This window comes from Amblyomma americanum, chromosome 5 (genome assembly GCF_052857255.1).
Source record: "Amblyomma americanum isolate KBUSLIRL-KWMA chromosome 5, ASM5285725v1, whole genome shotgun sequence".
Lineage (NCBI taxonomy): Eukaryota > Metazoa > Arthropoda > Arachnida > Ixodida > Ixodidae > Amblyomma > Amblyomma americanum.
The window spans coordinates 68,833,712-68,846,838 of NC_135501.1; the positions used below are offsets into that span (position 1 = coordinate 68,833,712).

The 13,127-nt window shown below is 46.7% G+C and overlaps 1 protein-coding gene across 5 annotated transcripts in view; it reads right to left on the reverse strand.

The window, feature by feature from the left end:
• Positions 1 to 13,127, reverse strand: part of LOC144134768 (uncharacterized) — a 59,713-nt gene that overhangs the window by 15,038 nt on the left and 31,548 nt on the right. For all 5 annotated transcript variants that reach the window (XM_077667597.1, XM_077667595.1, XM_077667596.1 and 2 more), the window contains exons 2-3: positions 6,104 to 6,252; positions 1,807 to 1,830 (exon numbers count right to left, since the gene is read on the reverse strand). In XM_077667597.1, coding sequence (XP_077523723.1) covers positions 1,807 to 1,830; positions 6,104 to 6,252 — 173 coding nt within the window. The remainder of the gene's footprint in view (positions 1 to 1,806; positions 1,831 to 6,103; positions 6,253 to 13,127) is intronic.

Here is a 13,127-nt window from a genome sequence, read left to right on the forward strand (position 1 = left end):
ACACGAGGACGACAGGTGCCGCCCAGGGACTATGGGTGGAAGACACACGGTAAGGTGACTGTCTGAGAGGGTGCACGGCGTCATCTGTAATTATCCGATGCTTGGACAAGTGTGTTCTGCCGACGCGGGAAGAAGTCGAGAAGGTATCGCAGTAGCGCTGGAGGTTTTCTACTTGGCCTCACTGCTGCGGTGAAACCGCTGGGTTAATGTCGTACTGGAAGCCGGGAACACCGGATTTAACTTCTCTTGACGACACCATCGCAAGGCTGGGCGCTCGTCGAATGTCGGCGATACCATGAATGTGGGCCACAGTGTTCCCAAGGCTGAGATGTTGGTTTTCGCCTCCAAAATTCGTATGCAGTACTTCGGTCTCTCAGTTTTCGAGGCAAACGACCCCTCTGGCGACAGCAAGACAGCGGTAGAAAATCATAATTTGTTTGCTTTCGACGGCGGCTTCAAACTTCAGCAGCGTCTTCGCGCCGACAGTACCAGAACGCTCGAACGGGGTGGAATGGTGACGTCATCAAGGATGTAAAGAGCGGCGGAACGCTCAGAAGCACTGTGGATTGCGTTCTCGGCGGAGAACGTCACTGACTTTGGTTTAAGGTCAATGACCGCTCCACTTTCTGTCAAAAAATCTATTCCGAGGATTACGTCCCGGGCACACTGGTCGAGTACGACGAAAGTGGCCAGGTACGTGTCCTCTTCGATGGTCGCTCGTGACGTGCACTTGCGAGCTGGGGTGATCAAATGACCCCCAGCAGTACGAAGCAGTGGGCCTGTCCGAGGTTTGGTCACCTTTTTCAGAATCTCGGCAAAAGGTTCACTGATTACCGAGTTGTCGGCGCCGGTGTCCACAAGTGCGGTGACGTCGGTACCGTTGACTGAAATGTTCAGATCAGCAGTTTTAGCCGTAGGTGTACGGGAACGTCGCGGATTCCGCTCACGGCTGCGGTGCAGTGCCAGGCGGTTTCTTTCCTGCGGAGAGACGTGGCGAGGTGTGTTATCGGGCTGGTGATCGTCGGTGCGTCGAAGAAGCGGTCGGTCATGTCTGCGCAGCGGTGGAAGATCTTGGACGTGTCGCCGGTTGGCAACCTTGCCCCCAAAGGTTGCCGCTTCTAGTTTTCCCGACGGGACTAGGAGACCATTCGCGCGAAATGTCGCCGGAAGAACGTCGCGGAGACGAGAAGCGGCGTGGAGACGGCAACCGGGCCTAGTTGTGTGGTGCTTCGGGTGCCGCGGCCATGTAATCGCCTATTTCTCAGGGCCATTGACCTCTCTGCGGTCGGGGCGCATCAGCACTATATCCCTTTAGACCCATACGTTGGTAACGACCGTTGCGGTAGGCGTGACCGCGCCCGCCGCAATGATAGCACAGAGTGCGATGATCGGCAGTACGCCAGACGTCACTCTTACGAGGGGGGACCTGAGACGGGTGAGGTTTGCTTGGTAGCGCACCCTGAACCTAGCACCACCACCAAGATGTCACTCGTGAATGCGGGAGATCACTGATCACAAGAGACAGCGGTGGGCTTCGATGAACGTCTTGACCACAGCTCCAGATCGCTGTCACTTCCATTCCTCTTTTTGATTCAGCGCGTGCTTAAGGTCAGCGCTAAGCGAGCATACGGAATGTACTGTGTCACTATGCTGCTGTTTTCAGACATTGGGCTACTATAAATAAAGAACATTACCAGAACACTGCGACACATTGAGTGAACAAAAACCAAGTAGACTGTAAATTTGTTACATTATTGGCAAGGAATTTTAATATTGCCATATATATTGATTTGGAAATTAACTTACAACTTTCGGAACTTCGGCGCATGGCTGTAAGAGAACAAAAAGTGAGACTTTAAAAAATAACCATAGCAGCCGGAAAGTTCTCGTTGAAGCTCCACACATATCTACGACACTGCGTGTCCACAATACTTGTGAATACGCGCTGAAATAGATGGGCTTCCAATAGAAGTTAACGAGAAAAAGCAATATTTATTTATTTACAGATACTGCAGGCCCTTCTCGGGCCCATGCAGGAGTGGTTACAAGGAGGGAATATAAAACAAAGGGAATACGTAAAGTACAAGGGTACAAAAATAACACTTCATCGCTATAGTGGCACAGGGTACTAATGACGTCAAAGCCAGGAGAAGAAACTAGCGGGTTGAAAAGGAAACACATGTAATTGCAAAGAAAATACAAATGGAAATTGGGCGACATAGGTTCATCACGGTGGTACTGACAGTGATTCAACTCTGTTAACATGCTCTATGAATGATTCGATTGAGTTGCAGTTTACAGCAGCCGGTGGTAGTTTATTCCAGCAAAAAATAGCCGATGGGAATAAAGAATATTTATGAGCATTAATGTGGCTTGTGGGTTGATGAAGTGCTTTTTCATGGTTATTTCTTGAAGAGTGACGGAATGGTTCCTGGAGGTATGTTTCTCTTGAGATGTTCAAATGACCGTAATAAAGTAAGTACAGAAATTTAAGCCTTGATGTTATTCTGCGCTGTGCTAAGGTGTGAAGATCTGCTTTGTGAAGTAGGTTAGATACGCTAGAATGTCTAGAAAATGAGAGATATCTTCTCATACAGTTTACGCAAAAGTTATGTTCCATTTTCTTGAACTTTGCACTCTTGGAAAAACACCACATTAGAATGCATAATAATTGGTTATTATTTATTGTCTATTTTTCTCCTTTGTGAATAGTGTTGCGCTTTCTAATCATGAAATGTATGGTTCAGTTGTGTTGGTTGGCTAAGTCTCCACGCGATGCCATTAAGTTTGCACAAAACTCCTGAGTAGTGTCAGCATTCTTCAGTCACTTGCACGACGCCATTTAGCTGCTAACACCCCTGAGAAATAATACACGTCCCGGGACTAAGAACACTTCCATATTCACGATGTCATTCGTTTATGTACTGAATGCCTTGGCACCAGCCTGGAAAAACAATATAATTGTCAGCTCGCACACACAAACTTCGCCAATAAATTTTAACATGACGTTGTAGCCTGCAATCGAAGGATTTTGACTGAGGCACCGTTTTATCCTGCTATTGCTCATGACTACATCAATTTAGCGAGATAAGCTCTGGCTCACTAACACTTTCCGCACTCTTCTTCGAATACCGGTATCAGGAAAAACAAAAAAGTGAACAGAGTTGCTGCTCTCATTTTCCATCCTTGAACCTGTGATCAATTTACACTTGCATTTCACACGCGACAAAGGCTGCAACATCTTGCAACAGTAGAAGCCGGCATGGTCAAGCAGCTTAGTCTTCTCTAAAGTAACAATGGAAGTTTTGATAAGACCTCGTGACGTTGTTTCGTCACCGACAAAAAGCCTGGTAGGTTTGACAAGAGTTCACGCACTCTACAATGCCTGGAGATCTTTATAGAATATCACACAACAAGTAACGTAGATTTAAAACAGTACCATTTTGATACATAGCTAAAGAAAAAAATGGCATGTGAGCAGAACAGGTAAAAGAAAAAACCGTACAAATTCATAGAGCAGCGTTGAAGGTCCCTTAGAAAATTTTATTTCAAATACGTTATTTACTAAACACGAAAGAGTGAAGGACAGGATTTGCCCAGCATGACACAGACAAACTAGGGAACTTACACTGAGCTTTAAGTGAGAGTGGTGCTCATGTTATAACGATAAAAATTATTGGAGGTCTTCAGTGATTTCGGCATACTGAGAGCAGTTTTAGCAGTCAACCGCTTGTATAAGCAGTCATGCACATTTTGAGAGCTGTTAATTGCCGTTGAGCGATTTCGCACTTTGATGGGAATCAGCTAAACACAGAGAGTGTCCTACGTCATTACTTATTTCTACCCCGCCTTTAGTGCTGTCGAGTAGATCTTTTAGGTGTGCGAACTTGTCCAAGTCATTGCCGAGAAATTTTTCAGGCAATTGCCCAGCGAAAAAAAAAAAGATTTTTTTCTAGCTGGCGAAGCCCTTACTAACAAAAGGTGATGTATGACGTCAGCTTTTATTGCACTCGGTGAACCCTCTGCAATCTTGCAAGGCTGCATCGAACAGCGGGCACTGCAAGGCCTGTTTTTAGAAGGCGAGCGAACTGTAGTTCATGCCAAACTATGCTACTATATTTTTCATTGCACTTCACTGCCAGGCTTTTCTAGGCCGTGCATTTTCAAATTTCTGTTTCCTGCTGCTATTATGAGAAAAAAAAATAAATGTTAAATTTACCTTTTATATTAAAAATATCGTACTGAAAAGACTGTACTCGCTTCTGTGCCCTACATGGCTGCAGAAGAAGTTCTATGAAGAGGACCAAAGTAGATTCTAACAGGCGAATAGGTAAGGAAGTGCGGTCGTGCGGAGATGTAGCTTTTAAAATTATTTTGATCGCTTTCGACATAGTGTTATGTCCAGATTTTTTTCCAACGCCAGCATATGTACTGCATGTAGTACTGCCTTCATATTTCACAAAGAAAGCACATAGGTGAGTTCAAGCTTAAGTTACCTCTTGCACATAATGCGCGTGTAACAACATAACAAGAAAATCATCTGTTTCCTGGCACATAACCTTAATGCTGCCTTTTAAGAAAACGCAACGTGCGTGGCACAAAACATGTTTACTATTTTCAACATTTTTCTATACATATATATATGACTCTGTAAACAATTCGAAATTAGAGGCCAGAAACTTTAAACGATCACTTATTGAGTGAAAGCCAAAAATACATTTGCCCAAGGAAACTAACAATAAATTAAGGTGCTCTTCTATTTATGTTAGTACTGTGAGAGAGCTCCATCAAAACGAAAGAGAACACGTATGTAGGCCTCGTGTGCAATGATTAGGTAATCACTCTTTTGCACAGTGGGCCGTTGCTATGTGATGAATAGAGTAAAAAACTTATGATAGTAAATTTCTTGCACCTGCAGTGCCATTAAAGGTACCCTAACTCGAACGGATGACCTGCAGTCAAATTGTTACATTTAGAAGCGAGGTCTATTAGCGCTTATAGAGGATGAATTCAGTAGTTATTCACGGTGTGTTGAGAAGACATGTGCCGAGCATCATTACCCTTAACTAAACATATACAAACTTGATCTGAGCGAGCACACCTGCGTTTGTTCTGCCCGATGTATTCCAGCGGCACTGATACGAGCTCATGTGTTGCATTTTCGATATTTCACCTGTGAACAGTGTCACATTAGCTGTCTTAAACGCAGCAACGATGGGGGCGGGGCTGAATGCAGGCTTCAGAAAGAAACTGATTGTTAGCATCGCGCGAGCACCAACGAGCACTGGGACACGAGATATAAAACTTGACAGCAGTGTTTCTGTTTAAGATTAGAAATAAACGCCTCAAGAGGACTAGACGACCGAAGATATGGCGAAACAGCGCATTGAAATATATTGCTTTGCAAACAAATATATACTTCAAGTGGCCACAAATGCGGTTCCTGCCTCTGCCTAGTCGCGAGCCCCTGGTTCCAAATTCTTTTTAGAGAAAAACTTTCCATTTTTTATGCACAATGGACTGAATGCCCATAATAAAAATTTCGACGCAGCCGGTTTTTCCAACTTCCCGCGAGGATAAGAAGGTTACAAATGTTCCTGATCAGTATGGTTGGTTTACCTCGCATATCTAAGCAACTGCGGAATACCAACAATATTTATGTATTGACGTCTTGAAAGCAAAACTCAAAATGCCTTCCCGGCTGAAGAGAGGAGGTCTCAAACAGTGTTTCAAAGCAGAAACGGCAACAAGGTGACGAAGCGCAGATTCAATTGACTGGATTGTTTTTCAGTGGTTGGCATTTGTGCTCCCAAGTAGTTTAAAAATCGTTAACGCTCAAAGGTGACGTTGCCAGATAACTTTTACCAGCAATTTCCGGTTTCAGCTAAATGATCGCATTGGAATGAAAAGCGTGGTCTATGAACAGCTGAAAAACTGTTAATATAGAGAGTATGCATGAGACCATTTAACAGTTCTAGTATTTGTTCATCCTTCAGGGACAGTGTGCTGCGGTAACGAAATCAACGGATCATCAACGCAATCGAACGAAAAACTGTAGAGCTCGAAGTAAACAGCCTTTACAAGATGCACAACTCATCCTTACCTGCTCGTGTCCAATCCCCAGTATTCTACGGACCTCACAAAAGACTTTCCGAGAACTTTACCAAACCTTGACTTCATGCATCTGGTTGCATAGAGGTTCCAGTAATATGATGTCTGTAATAGGTGCACTGTCTCGTTAGCTCCCAGAACCTGAAATTTGCAGAAGACAATAGGAACATATAATGACGCTTCAAATAGAACAAAATAATACTCTAAATCGGTCGTCCTTGAATGGCAATAGGAAGGCAACAGGTCTGAATGTTGCAGTGCAGCTGACGGTGGAAATTGAGCAGTGAGGAGAATGTGTCTTCTGTGACTAATGAGCCGTGCTCAGAGCACTGCTCGCAAGCAAGGGTCAGAAAGAACAAAACGAAGAAAATATCCGCAGGAAGAGGAAATTTAGCCCAGGAAGAGCAGAGAGGGACTCAACTACTGGCTCTGTCGCGAGAACCAACCTTTGATGATGCAAGTGAAAATCAACAGGACGTGCGCCGTAGAAAAGTTTGGAAAAAGTCAAAAGAAAGGGAAATGAGTCGAACTCTACCTGTACATATGAAGTCGAGCAGGGAAGACCTCGGAGAAAGGCCAGGAAAAAACCACAACGAAGGAGAACCAAGCTACAGACACCTGAGTTGGGGGCATGCGAGCTCCATGAGCATCGCAGCGAAGTGAAAATGATCGAAGCTCAGACGCACTAGCCCAGCCTTCACTGCGTACTCAGTATGGAGGCGCAAATGCAGAGAGAAGAGCACACGTCGAGAAGAAAGGCACGAGAAGCGGAGCCGTCATGAGTGAACTGACGTCAAATTTGTTCGCAACAGACACACTAGCCGCAGGAAAGAAAGAGCTCGAAGTCTGGGCGCAAAACCAGTTAAGAGTACGAGTACGAAGCGGAGCCACAGCCACGTACAGAATAGAAGCCTCAATAGATTCCGGAAAAAGAGCAGAGATCGCGACAGGATGAAAGGCCAGAGTCGCGTGCGAAGGCGAAAAAATAATGCGACCAAAAACTTGAGGGAACCGGTCCTGTTCTTTGCCCGCTGTGTAGACCGAATCTGGAAATATAGGCGCAAACTTGCCCTGAATTTGCATGCTCCCTCTTCGGAATGTTGCGTTCATGTACTGCCGGCTTGTGACGGGTATTAAAGTGAATTTTGAGAATTATCAAGTTTTATGACGTGTAGACGTCATTGTATCGATGTGTGTATCTTAGCATTCGCCATTTAGTTTGTGAGCGCGAGCATGCATGCTCGAATTTCGTGTTTTGTGATTGTTGTTGAACAATATTCTTAATGGAAGGGGCAGTGTCACAAAATGCGGTGCTTTGTTCGCCATCTCGGCGCTGAAGAGAACGTGGCCGCGCGCGCCGTCCATTTTTCCAGAAGGTTGGACTACATTCTACCCATTGTCGACGGAGAGGGCGTAGCCTTGCCCGCGCTATGTTATGCCCTCTTCCCTTTAATCTCGCGTCGACGACAGTTAAACGCGAGAAGGATCTGGGAAGTTCTCGAATCCGGTTTTCTTCCTTTATGAATGGAGTACCGCGCCCGGCGCGAAAAGGAGAAGGAAATTGTACCGTTGATACCGTGTGTATGTGCATGTGTATGTGCGCTTTGGCGCGAAGAACGAACAGACGCGGAGTGCGCCTATCAATGAACGGCGTTGACGACTGTCTGTTAGCCCGAGCTGCTGTTCAAGCTTCACAGAAGCCTTTCAGCTCGGCTCCCGGGACAACACCACTAGCCCATCCACGGACCAGCGAGGCAGCGTGCGTCAACCTGCGGGATGGCTCTTTCGTGTTCCTCAGGTCATCGGACGGTCGCAGTGCCCCGTGAACAAATTTTGTTTTGTTTGTTCGTCTCAATCCGGAGTTAAAGCACTTAAGGCGCAAAGCTTTTGCTGTATTTTTATCTCTCTCCAGTGTTAGTTTGCACGAGTTGCATAGCGTTGTAAAGCAATTTGTGTGTGCTCATACGAGAGATTGTCCAATCCTGAGTTTCGTCTCTTTGCTTTACAAATATTGTTATGCTTGCGAACCTTTGGCTCCGAATCAATCCCAGCATTCCCCGGTCGGGGAATGCTGGGCACCAAACGATCACTACATCATCTCCTTTAAGACCGAGACCGCTACCCCCCGCCACACTCTAAGGGTTACTGGGAGTGCACTCACAAGTGCGTGAACAGGTGGCACTTGGTCAATTTTGAGCGCGAAGTCACATTCAGCCACTAGGATGATGACTGGAGCTGATGAACTTCTATTTCGCACTGCTAGACTCGGTGAAGACGTGGTTCCAGTATCACAAGGCGCCGTTCACCAAATCGGCAGCTTTCCGCCATTAGTTGCTTGCCACATTCAGTTCGAGAGAGCGAAAAGAAAAGGCCGGAATTGCCCTTCGCTCCAGATTACTGCAGTTCAACGAGACGTGGCCACGTTTATCGAAGAGATGACACGCCTCTTCAATCAGGCCGACCCTGCCCTTCCAGAGGCAACGAAGGTACTCCACCCTATGCGTGGTGCGAAGGAGGAGATGTTTGCTGGACTCGTTCGGGACCCCCTGAGAACTGTCGCTGCCTTCGTCAAGGACGCCACTACCATGGAACGTTCATTGCAGGAACTGAGTTCCCACTACTGCCGTCCGACAAATGTAGCGTCCACTCATAACTGCGCGTCCATGCCAGCCACAAAGCTCTGGGGCGCTTCGAGAACTTGTGCGGACCATTGTCCGCCAAGAACTGCTACACCTCAGCTTGGATGCTCCGTCGGCAAACATAGCTTCTACAGGGGATGGCCTCCTTGAAGAAGTGCGGTGATCGGTGCAGCCACCACAGCACCACTACCGAAACCGTACGTCGTGTCTTATAGAGATGCCATACGCCGACCGGCACCGCGCCACAAGCGTTCCGCTTCTTTGCCGGACCACAATACCGTTACCTGCGTACCTTCGAGCAGCCGCAGTACCTGCACTCTGCAATCAGCCAACAGCACAGGTGACGCACGTACAATAACATCCAGCTCTGCGGAACCGGGCCATATTCTTCGGAGCTGCCAGTAGCGGAGGATGGCTTCGAGAGGATTCCCACCAGATCACCTCTACCCCGCTGCGGTGAAAGACCGCAGGATATTGAGGATAAAAACGTTAGAGGTCACTGCGTTAACCCCCATTGGAGGAATGCGAATGAATTGCCTCCTCCTCGTTTCCCTTTGGCCCTTTTTTTCTCTTTTTGCGTCTCTTTGCCTCTCTTTGCTTCATATATCCCTTCTCGCATTTACTCCATTAAGCGATGAGGCAAGTTCATTTAATTTTCAAACTACCGCAATTAATTGTCTTACCTAACCAAGTTCCATGAACAGCCAATTTTGAGTTTTCAAACTTGGTGCCACGCTACGTTTTCAAATTTGGCGCCACGCGTTGGATCCGCCCACGCTTCCGGTTATTCAAATTATGGTTATTCAAATTCAAAGCCACACGTTGCCCTGGCTCCATCCACTTATTGAACATTTATAGCTCTTATCAATTACCTATCAACTTATCGGCAAATTTCTTCTTTTCGACATCAACCTGACATCATCTTGTAATTAGAACCGTTTGTTTGGCGCTCCCTCTTCTATGTGCCTCACTACTTCTGACAGGTTTTTCGGGCACGACCTTGTTGACATAGCCTAAGAATGCTCTCGCATTTTTAACCGCTCTGAGTAATTATGCTCCTCCGAATGTTGGTGCAGCCTGGACAAGTGGCATGAACGGATTTGTTTCCAACGTACGCGATAGGTCCCGGGATTCATATTACTGTGGACTTCTAGTCCTTGTTTTCCTTACTTTAAAGTATTCTTGCTTGTTTACCAATTCTTCCTGTGCAAAGATTTCTACATAAAGTCTCGCAGTCCATAATTTTGCACGGAATCTTTCGGGAAACCATCGCTAAAGCAACTGTCGCCTCTTCCACATGAGCGATTCCCCAACATTCAGTTGATGCCCCATGAACCAATTTCCTAACCACATCCGTCCATGCAATATGCTTTTTACCCCATTGAGCGGTCCCGCGACTTCAACGTATATTGCCTCTTCCAATCCACCCTTTGTCCTCAACATGGCCTTCGTCCTATCATTTTTTCTTTCCTTACGAAATTCTGGCTGCGTGCTTGTCGAAATGGGCCGCACCTCAATATTGATTTTATGTTGGTCTGCCAGGTTCTCTCACTCCTCCCAGCATTATTGTGCGGCAGCGCAAGTCTCACGAGCACGTCCGCTCCTGTCCTGCTTCTTGATAGCCGCATCATGTGCGAAATCGGAAGGCATTCAATGTATTCATCTAGAGTGTTACAAATTCCCATGTGTTGAAGTCTTTCTGTTCCATCATTGACAGTCATAAAAGAGGTTTTTATTTCCTTTGCATTTTTTGAACGTCCAGTTGGTTCCTCTCAACTTTCTTCCATTTCATATATGGTGCTGTACCTGAAATCTTTATCGCAATAGAAGCCTGCATTATTTTGATGGAGCCATTTTTCTACAAGCCCATGGTAGTGGCTTGATACCCTACTAATCCTTCTCCCCACTTGTCCAGTTGTTGTCTTCAATCTCCCGGTGACTTGCCCGTTGTTGCCCTTGCCTTCTATTAAAAGACAGTATTTTCACACGTGTTGTCTCTTGACATTTCCGCTCCACCTACATATACAATAGTAAGGCTAGAGTCTGCTTACTTCCTAAAGACTAATAACTCTATTTAGTTGGGTACGCATTGGTGCCCACGAGTATTAGCATGTGCTTGCACAGTATCCGCCGCCCATTGTAGTTTGTCATGCGTAGTACTAGGTGGCACTCCGAGAGTCCAAAACGTAATGTATTGAGCATACTCGGCAGTCCTATTAGGGCAATGATGAAGACCAAAGAGGACAACAGTGACCTCTGTGGTGTGCCCGTATTTCCCAGTCTCGTTAAGTTTGCCTGGACTTCTCGGACATTGAGCATAACTCTACCATTCGCTGGAAACTCTCATATGCAATAACATGCCCTTACAGCACAATTACTTTCCTGTAAAATTTCGTGTAAGATATTATGTTTGACGTCACTTAACGCACATTAAGGTGTACTGCCAGAATTGCCATAGTTTAATATCCTCTAGGTTTGTCGATCAAATTTTTTAAATGTAAAAGCACCTCTTTATTCAATAGGTTTGTTCTGAACCTGAACGTTGTGTTTAGAAAGATAGCATCCTCATCTAAATATCGGTAAGGTCTTTAATATTGCAACATGCATTGTGCGAACAGTGTCGGTGGCACCGGCACTGCTTTCTCCTTGCAAGCTGAAGGCGACGAATTGTGTGCAGATGCGTACTACCTTCTGCCAAGCAGGCTGGTTGTACTCTCATAGTTCACGCGTGAAAAATTTATGCAAGTGGCGGGTAGATCAATGCACTTTGCCACCGAAAAAATAAAGTAGCGCTCGGAGGACGCAGTCGAGCGTTCTGACCCTAGGGCCAGCCCCTGACTGCGATGTCTTCCACCCGAGTTCACCCCGCGATTGAGCTTGAATGACAGAATGTTCGTAACTATGGCCACCTAAACTTGTGACCTTCCGGAAATTGCTGCTGCCCCGTTGGTCGTTCACTCGCGGCCTCTTTCAGGACGTCGAAGGTTGGCTGGATCACTATGACCGTGTCGCCGCCTACAATGAATGAAACGACCGCCATATGTTGTGGAGCGTGTACTTTGCTCTTGAGGACTCCGCAAACACTTTGATTGAAAAACATGAGTCGGCCCTTACATCTTGGCAAGAATTTTGATGTCAGCTTAAGCGTGATCATGACAGCCACGAGCGAAAAGAGAAAGCGGAGTAGGCTCTTCTGAATCGGATCCAGAGGCCGAAAGCTCGCCAAGATGTTCGTTGAAGACATCACCCCGCTTTTTGGGCGCGTTGACCCGACCATGATTGAACCCGAAAGGTGCGTTAGCTAATGCACGGAGTTTAAGAACAGGTATTTGCGGGTCTTGTTCGCAGTACACCCACGACATTACTTAAAGTTCTGCGAAGCTACCACAACGAAACGGACGCTACCATCCACTATGACCGCACACTAAAACTATAACCCGTTGACTGTCATGACCTGCCACGTGGGAACAGCGATGATGGCCTCAGGGAGCTTGCGCGCCGTATTGTGCCGGAAGCATTACACCTTCAGACTGTGCTCCTACAAGCACCTCTCTCCACGTTCTCCAACGTTATTCATAATTAGATGCGCCGTGATACGGCAGGTGATGCAGCCACAAGTACCACCACATCTAGATCCTCCTGTCTTGTCTTATATTAGCGGCCCGGGCAGGTGCACTTTATTTGTCGTTTTTTTTATGGTCCCACAATAATTTTTGTCCTCTCTTATGATGAAGCACTGCGCTCTCCTGCGCTCTCTTCACAATAGTCGCTTTTCTCATGAGACCGAGCCATCGAGCACCACTTCTGTAACCCGCCCTCTACCTCCTGCGACCAGCCTTGGCAGCCCACTCGGCGAAGGCAGCCATCTTGCAGACCTCTGAATACCGCCGCCACCTCTGTTATCAGTGCGGAGAGCCGGGACATCAGCATCGCAAACTGTTCTTACAACCAGATAGGCGTGCAGGGATTCACGCGTGATGTACCTGGTCCTCATTGTGGCGAAAGTCCGGAGCAAAATCAGGAATATCCCACCGGCGGTTATCCTTCTTCCAAACGGCAGTCCCGGTCGTCTTTTCCTCGACGTTTTTCGCGTAACGGCTCATGTCATCACAGCCACCCAGGTTCCCCAGTCCGCGTCGAGGAAATAGGACAGCCAACCTCGGAGATGCGGCCGCTGACGCATTTTCGAACATGTTCCACTGACGCCCCGTGCTACACCTGCAACAACGACAACGTCCTTCGACGATACCGGAATCGATTCAACCGATTACTGTGTCATGAGTTGGGGCTGGCGCCAAACTTTAAAAAGAGATGACGCCATAGCACGGTCCACTTATTAGTCACATGGATATGAATATGCACTGTACGAGCTGAAAT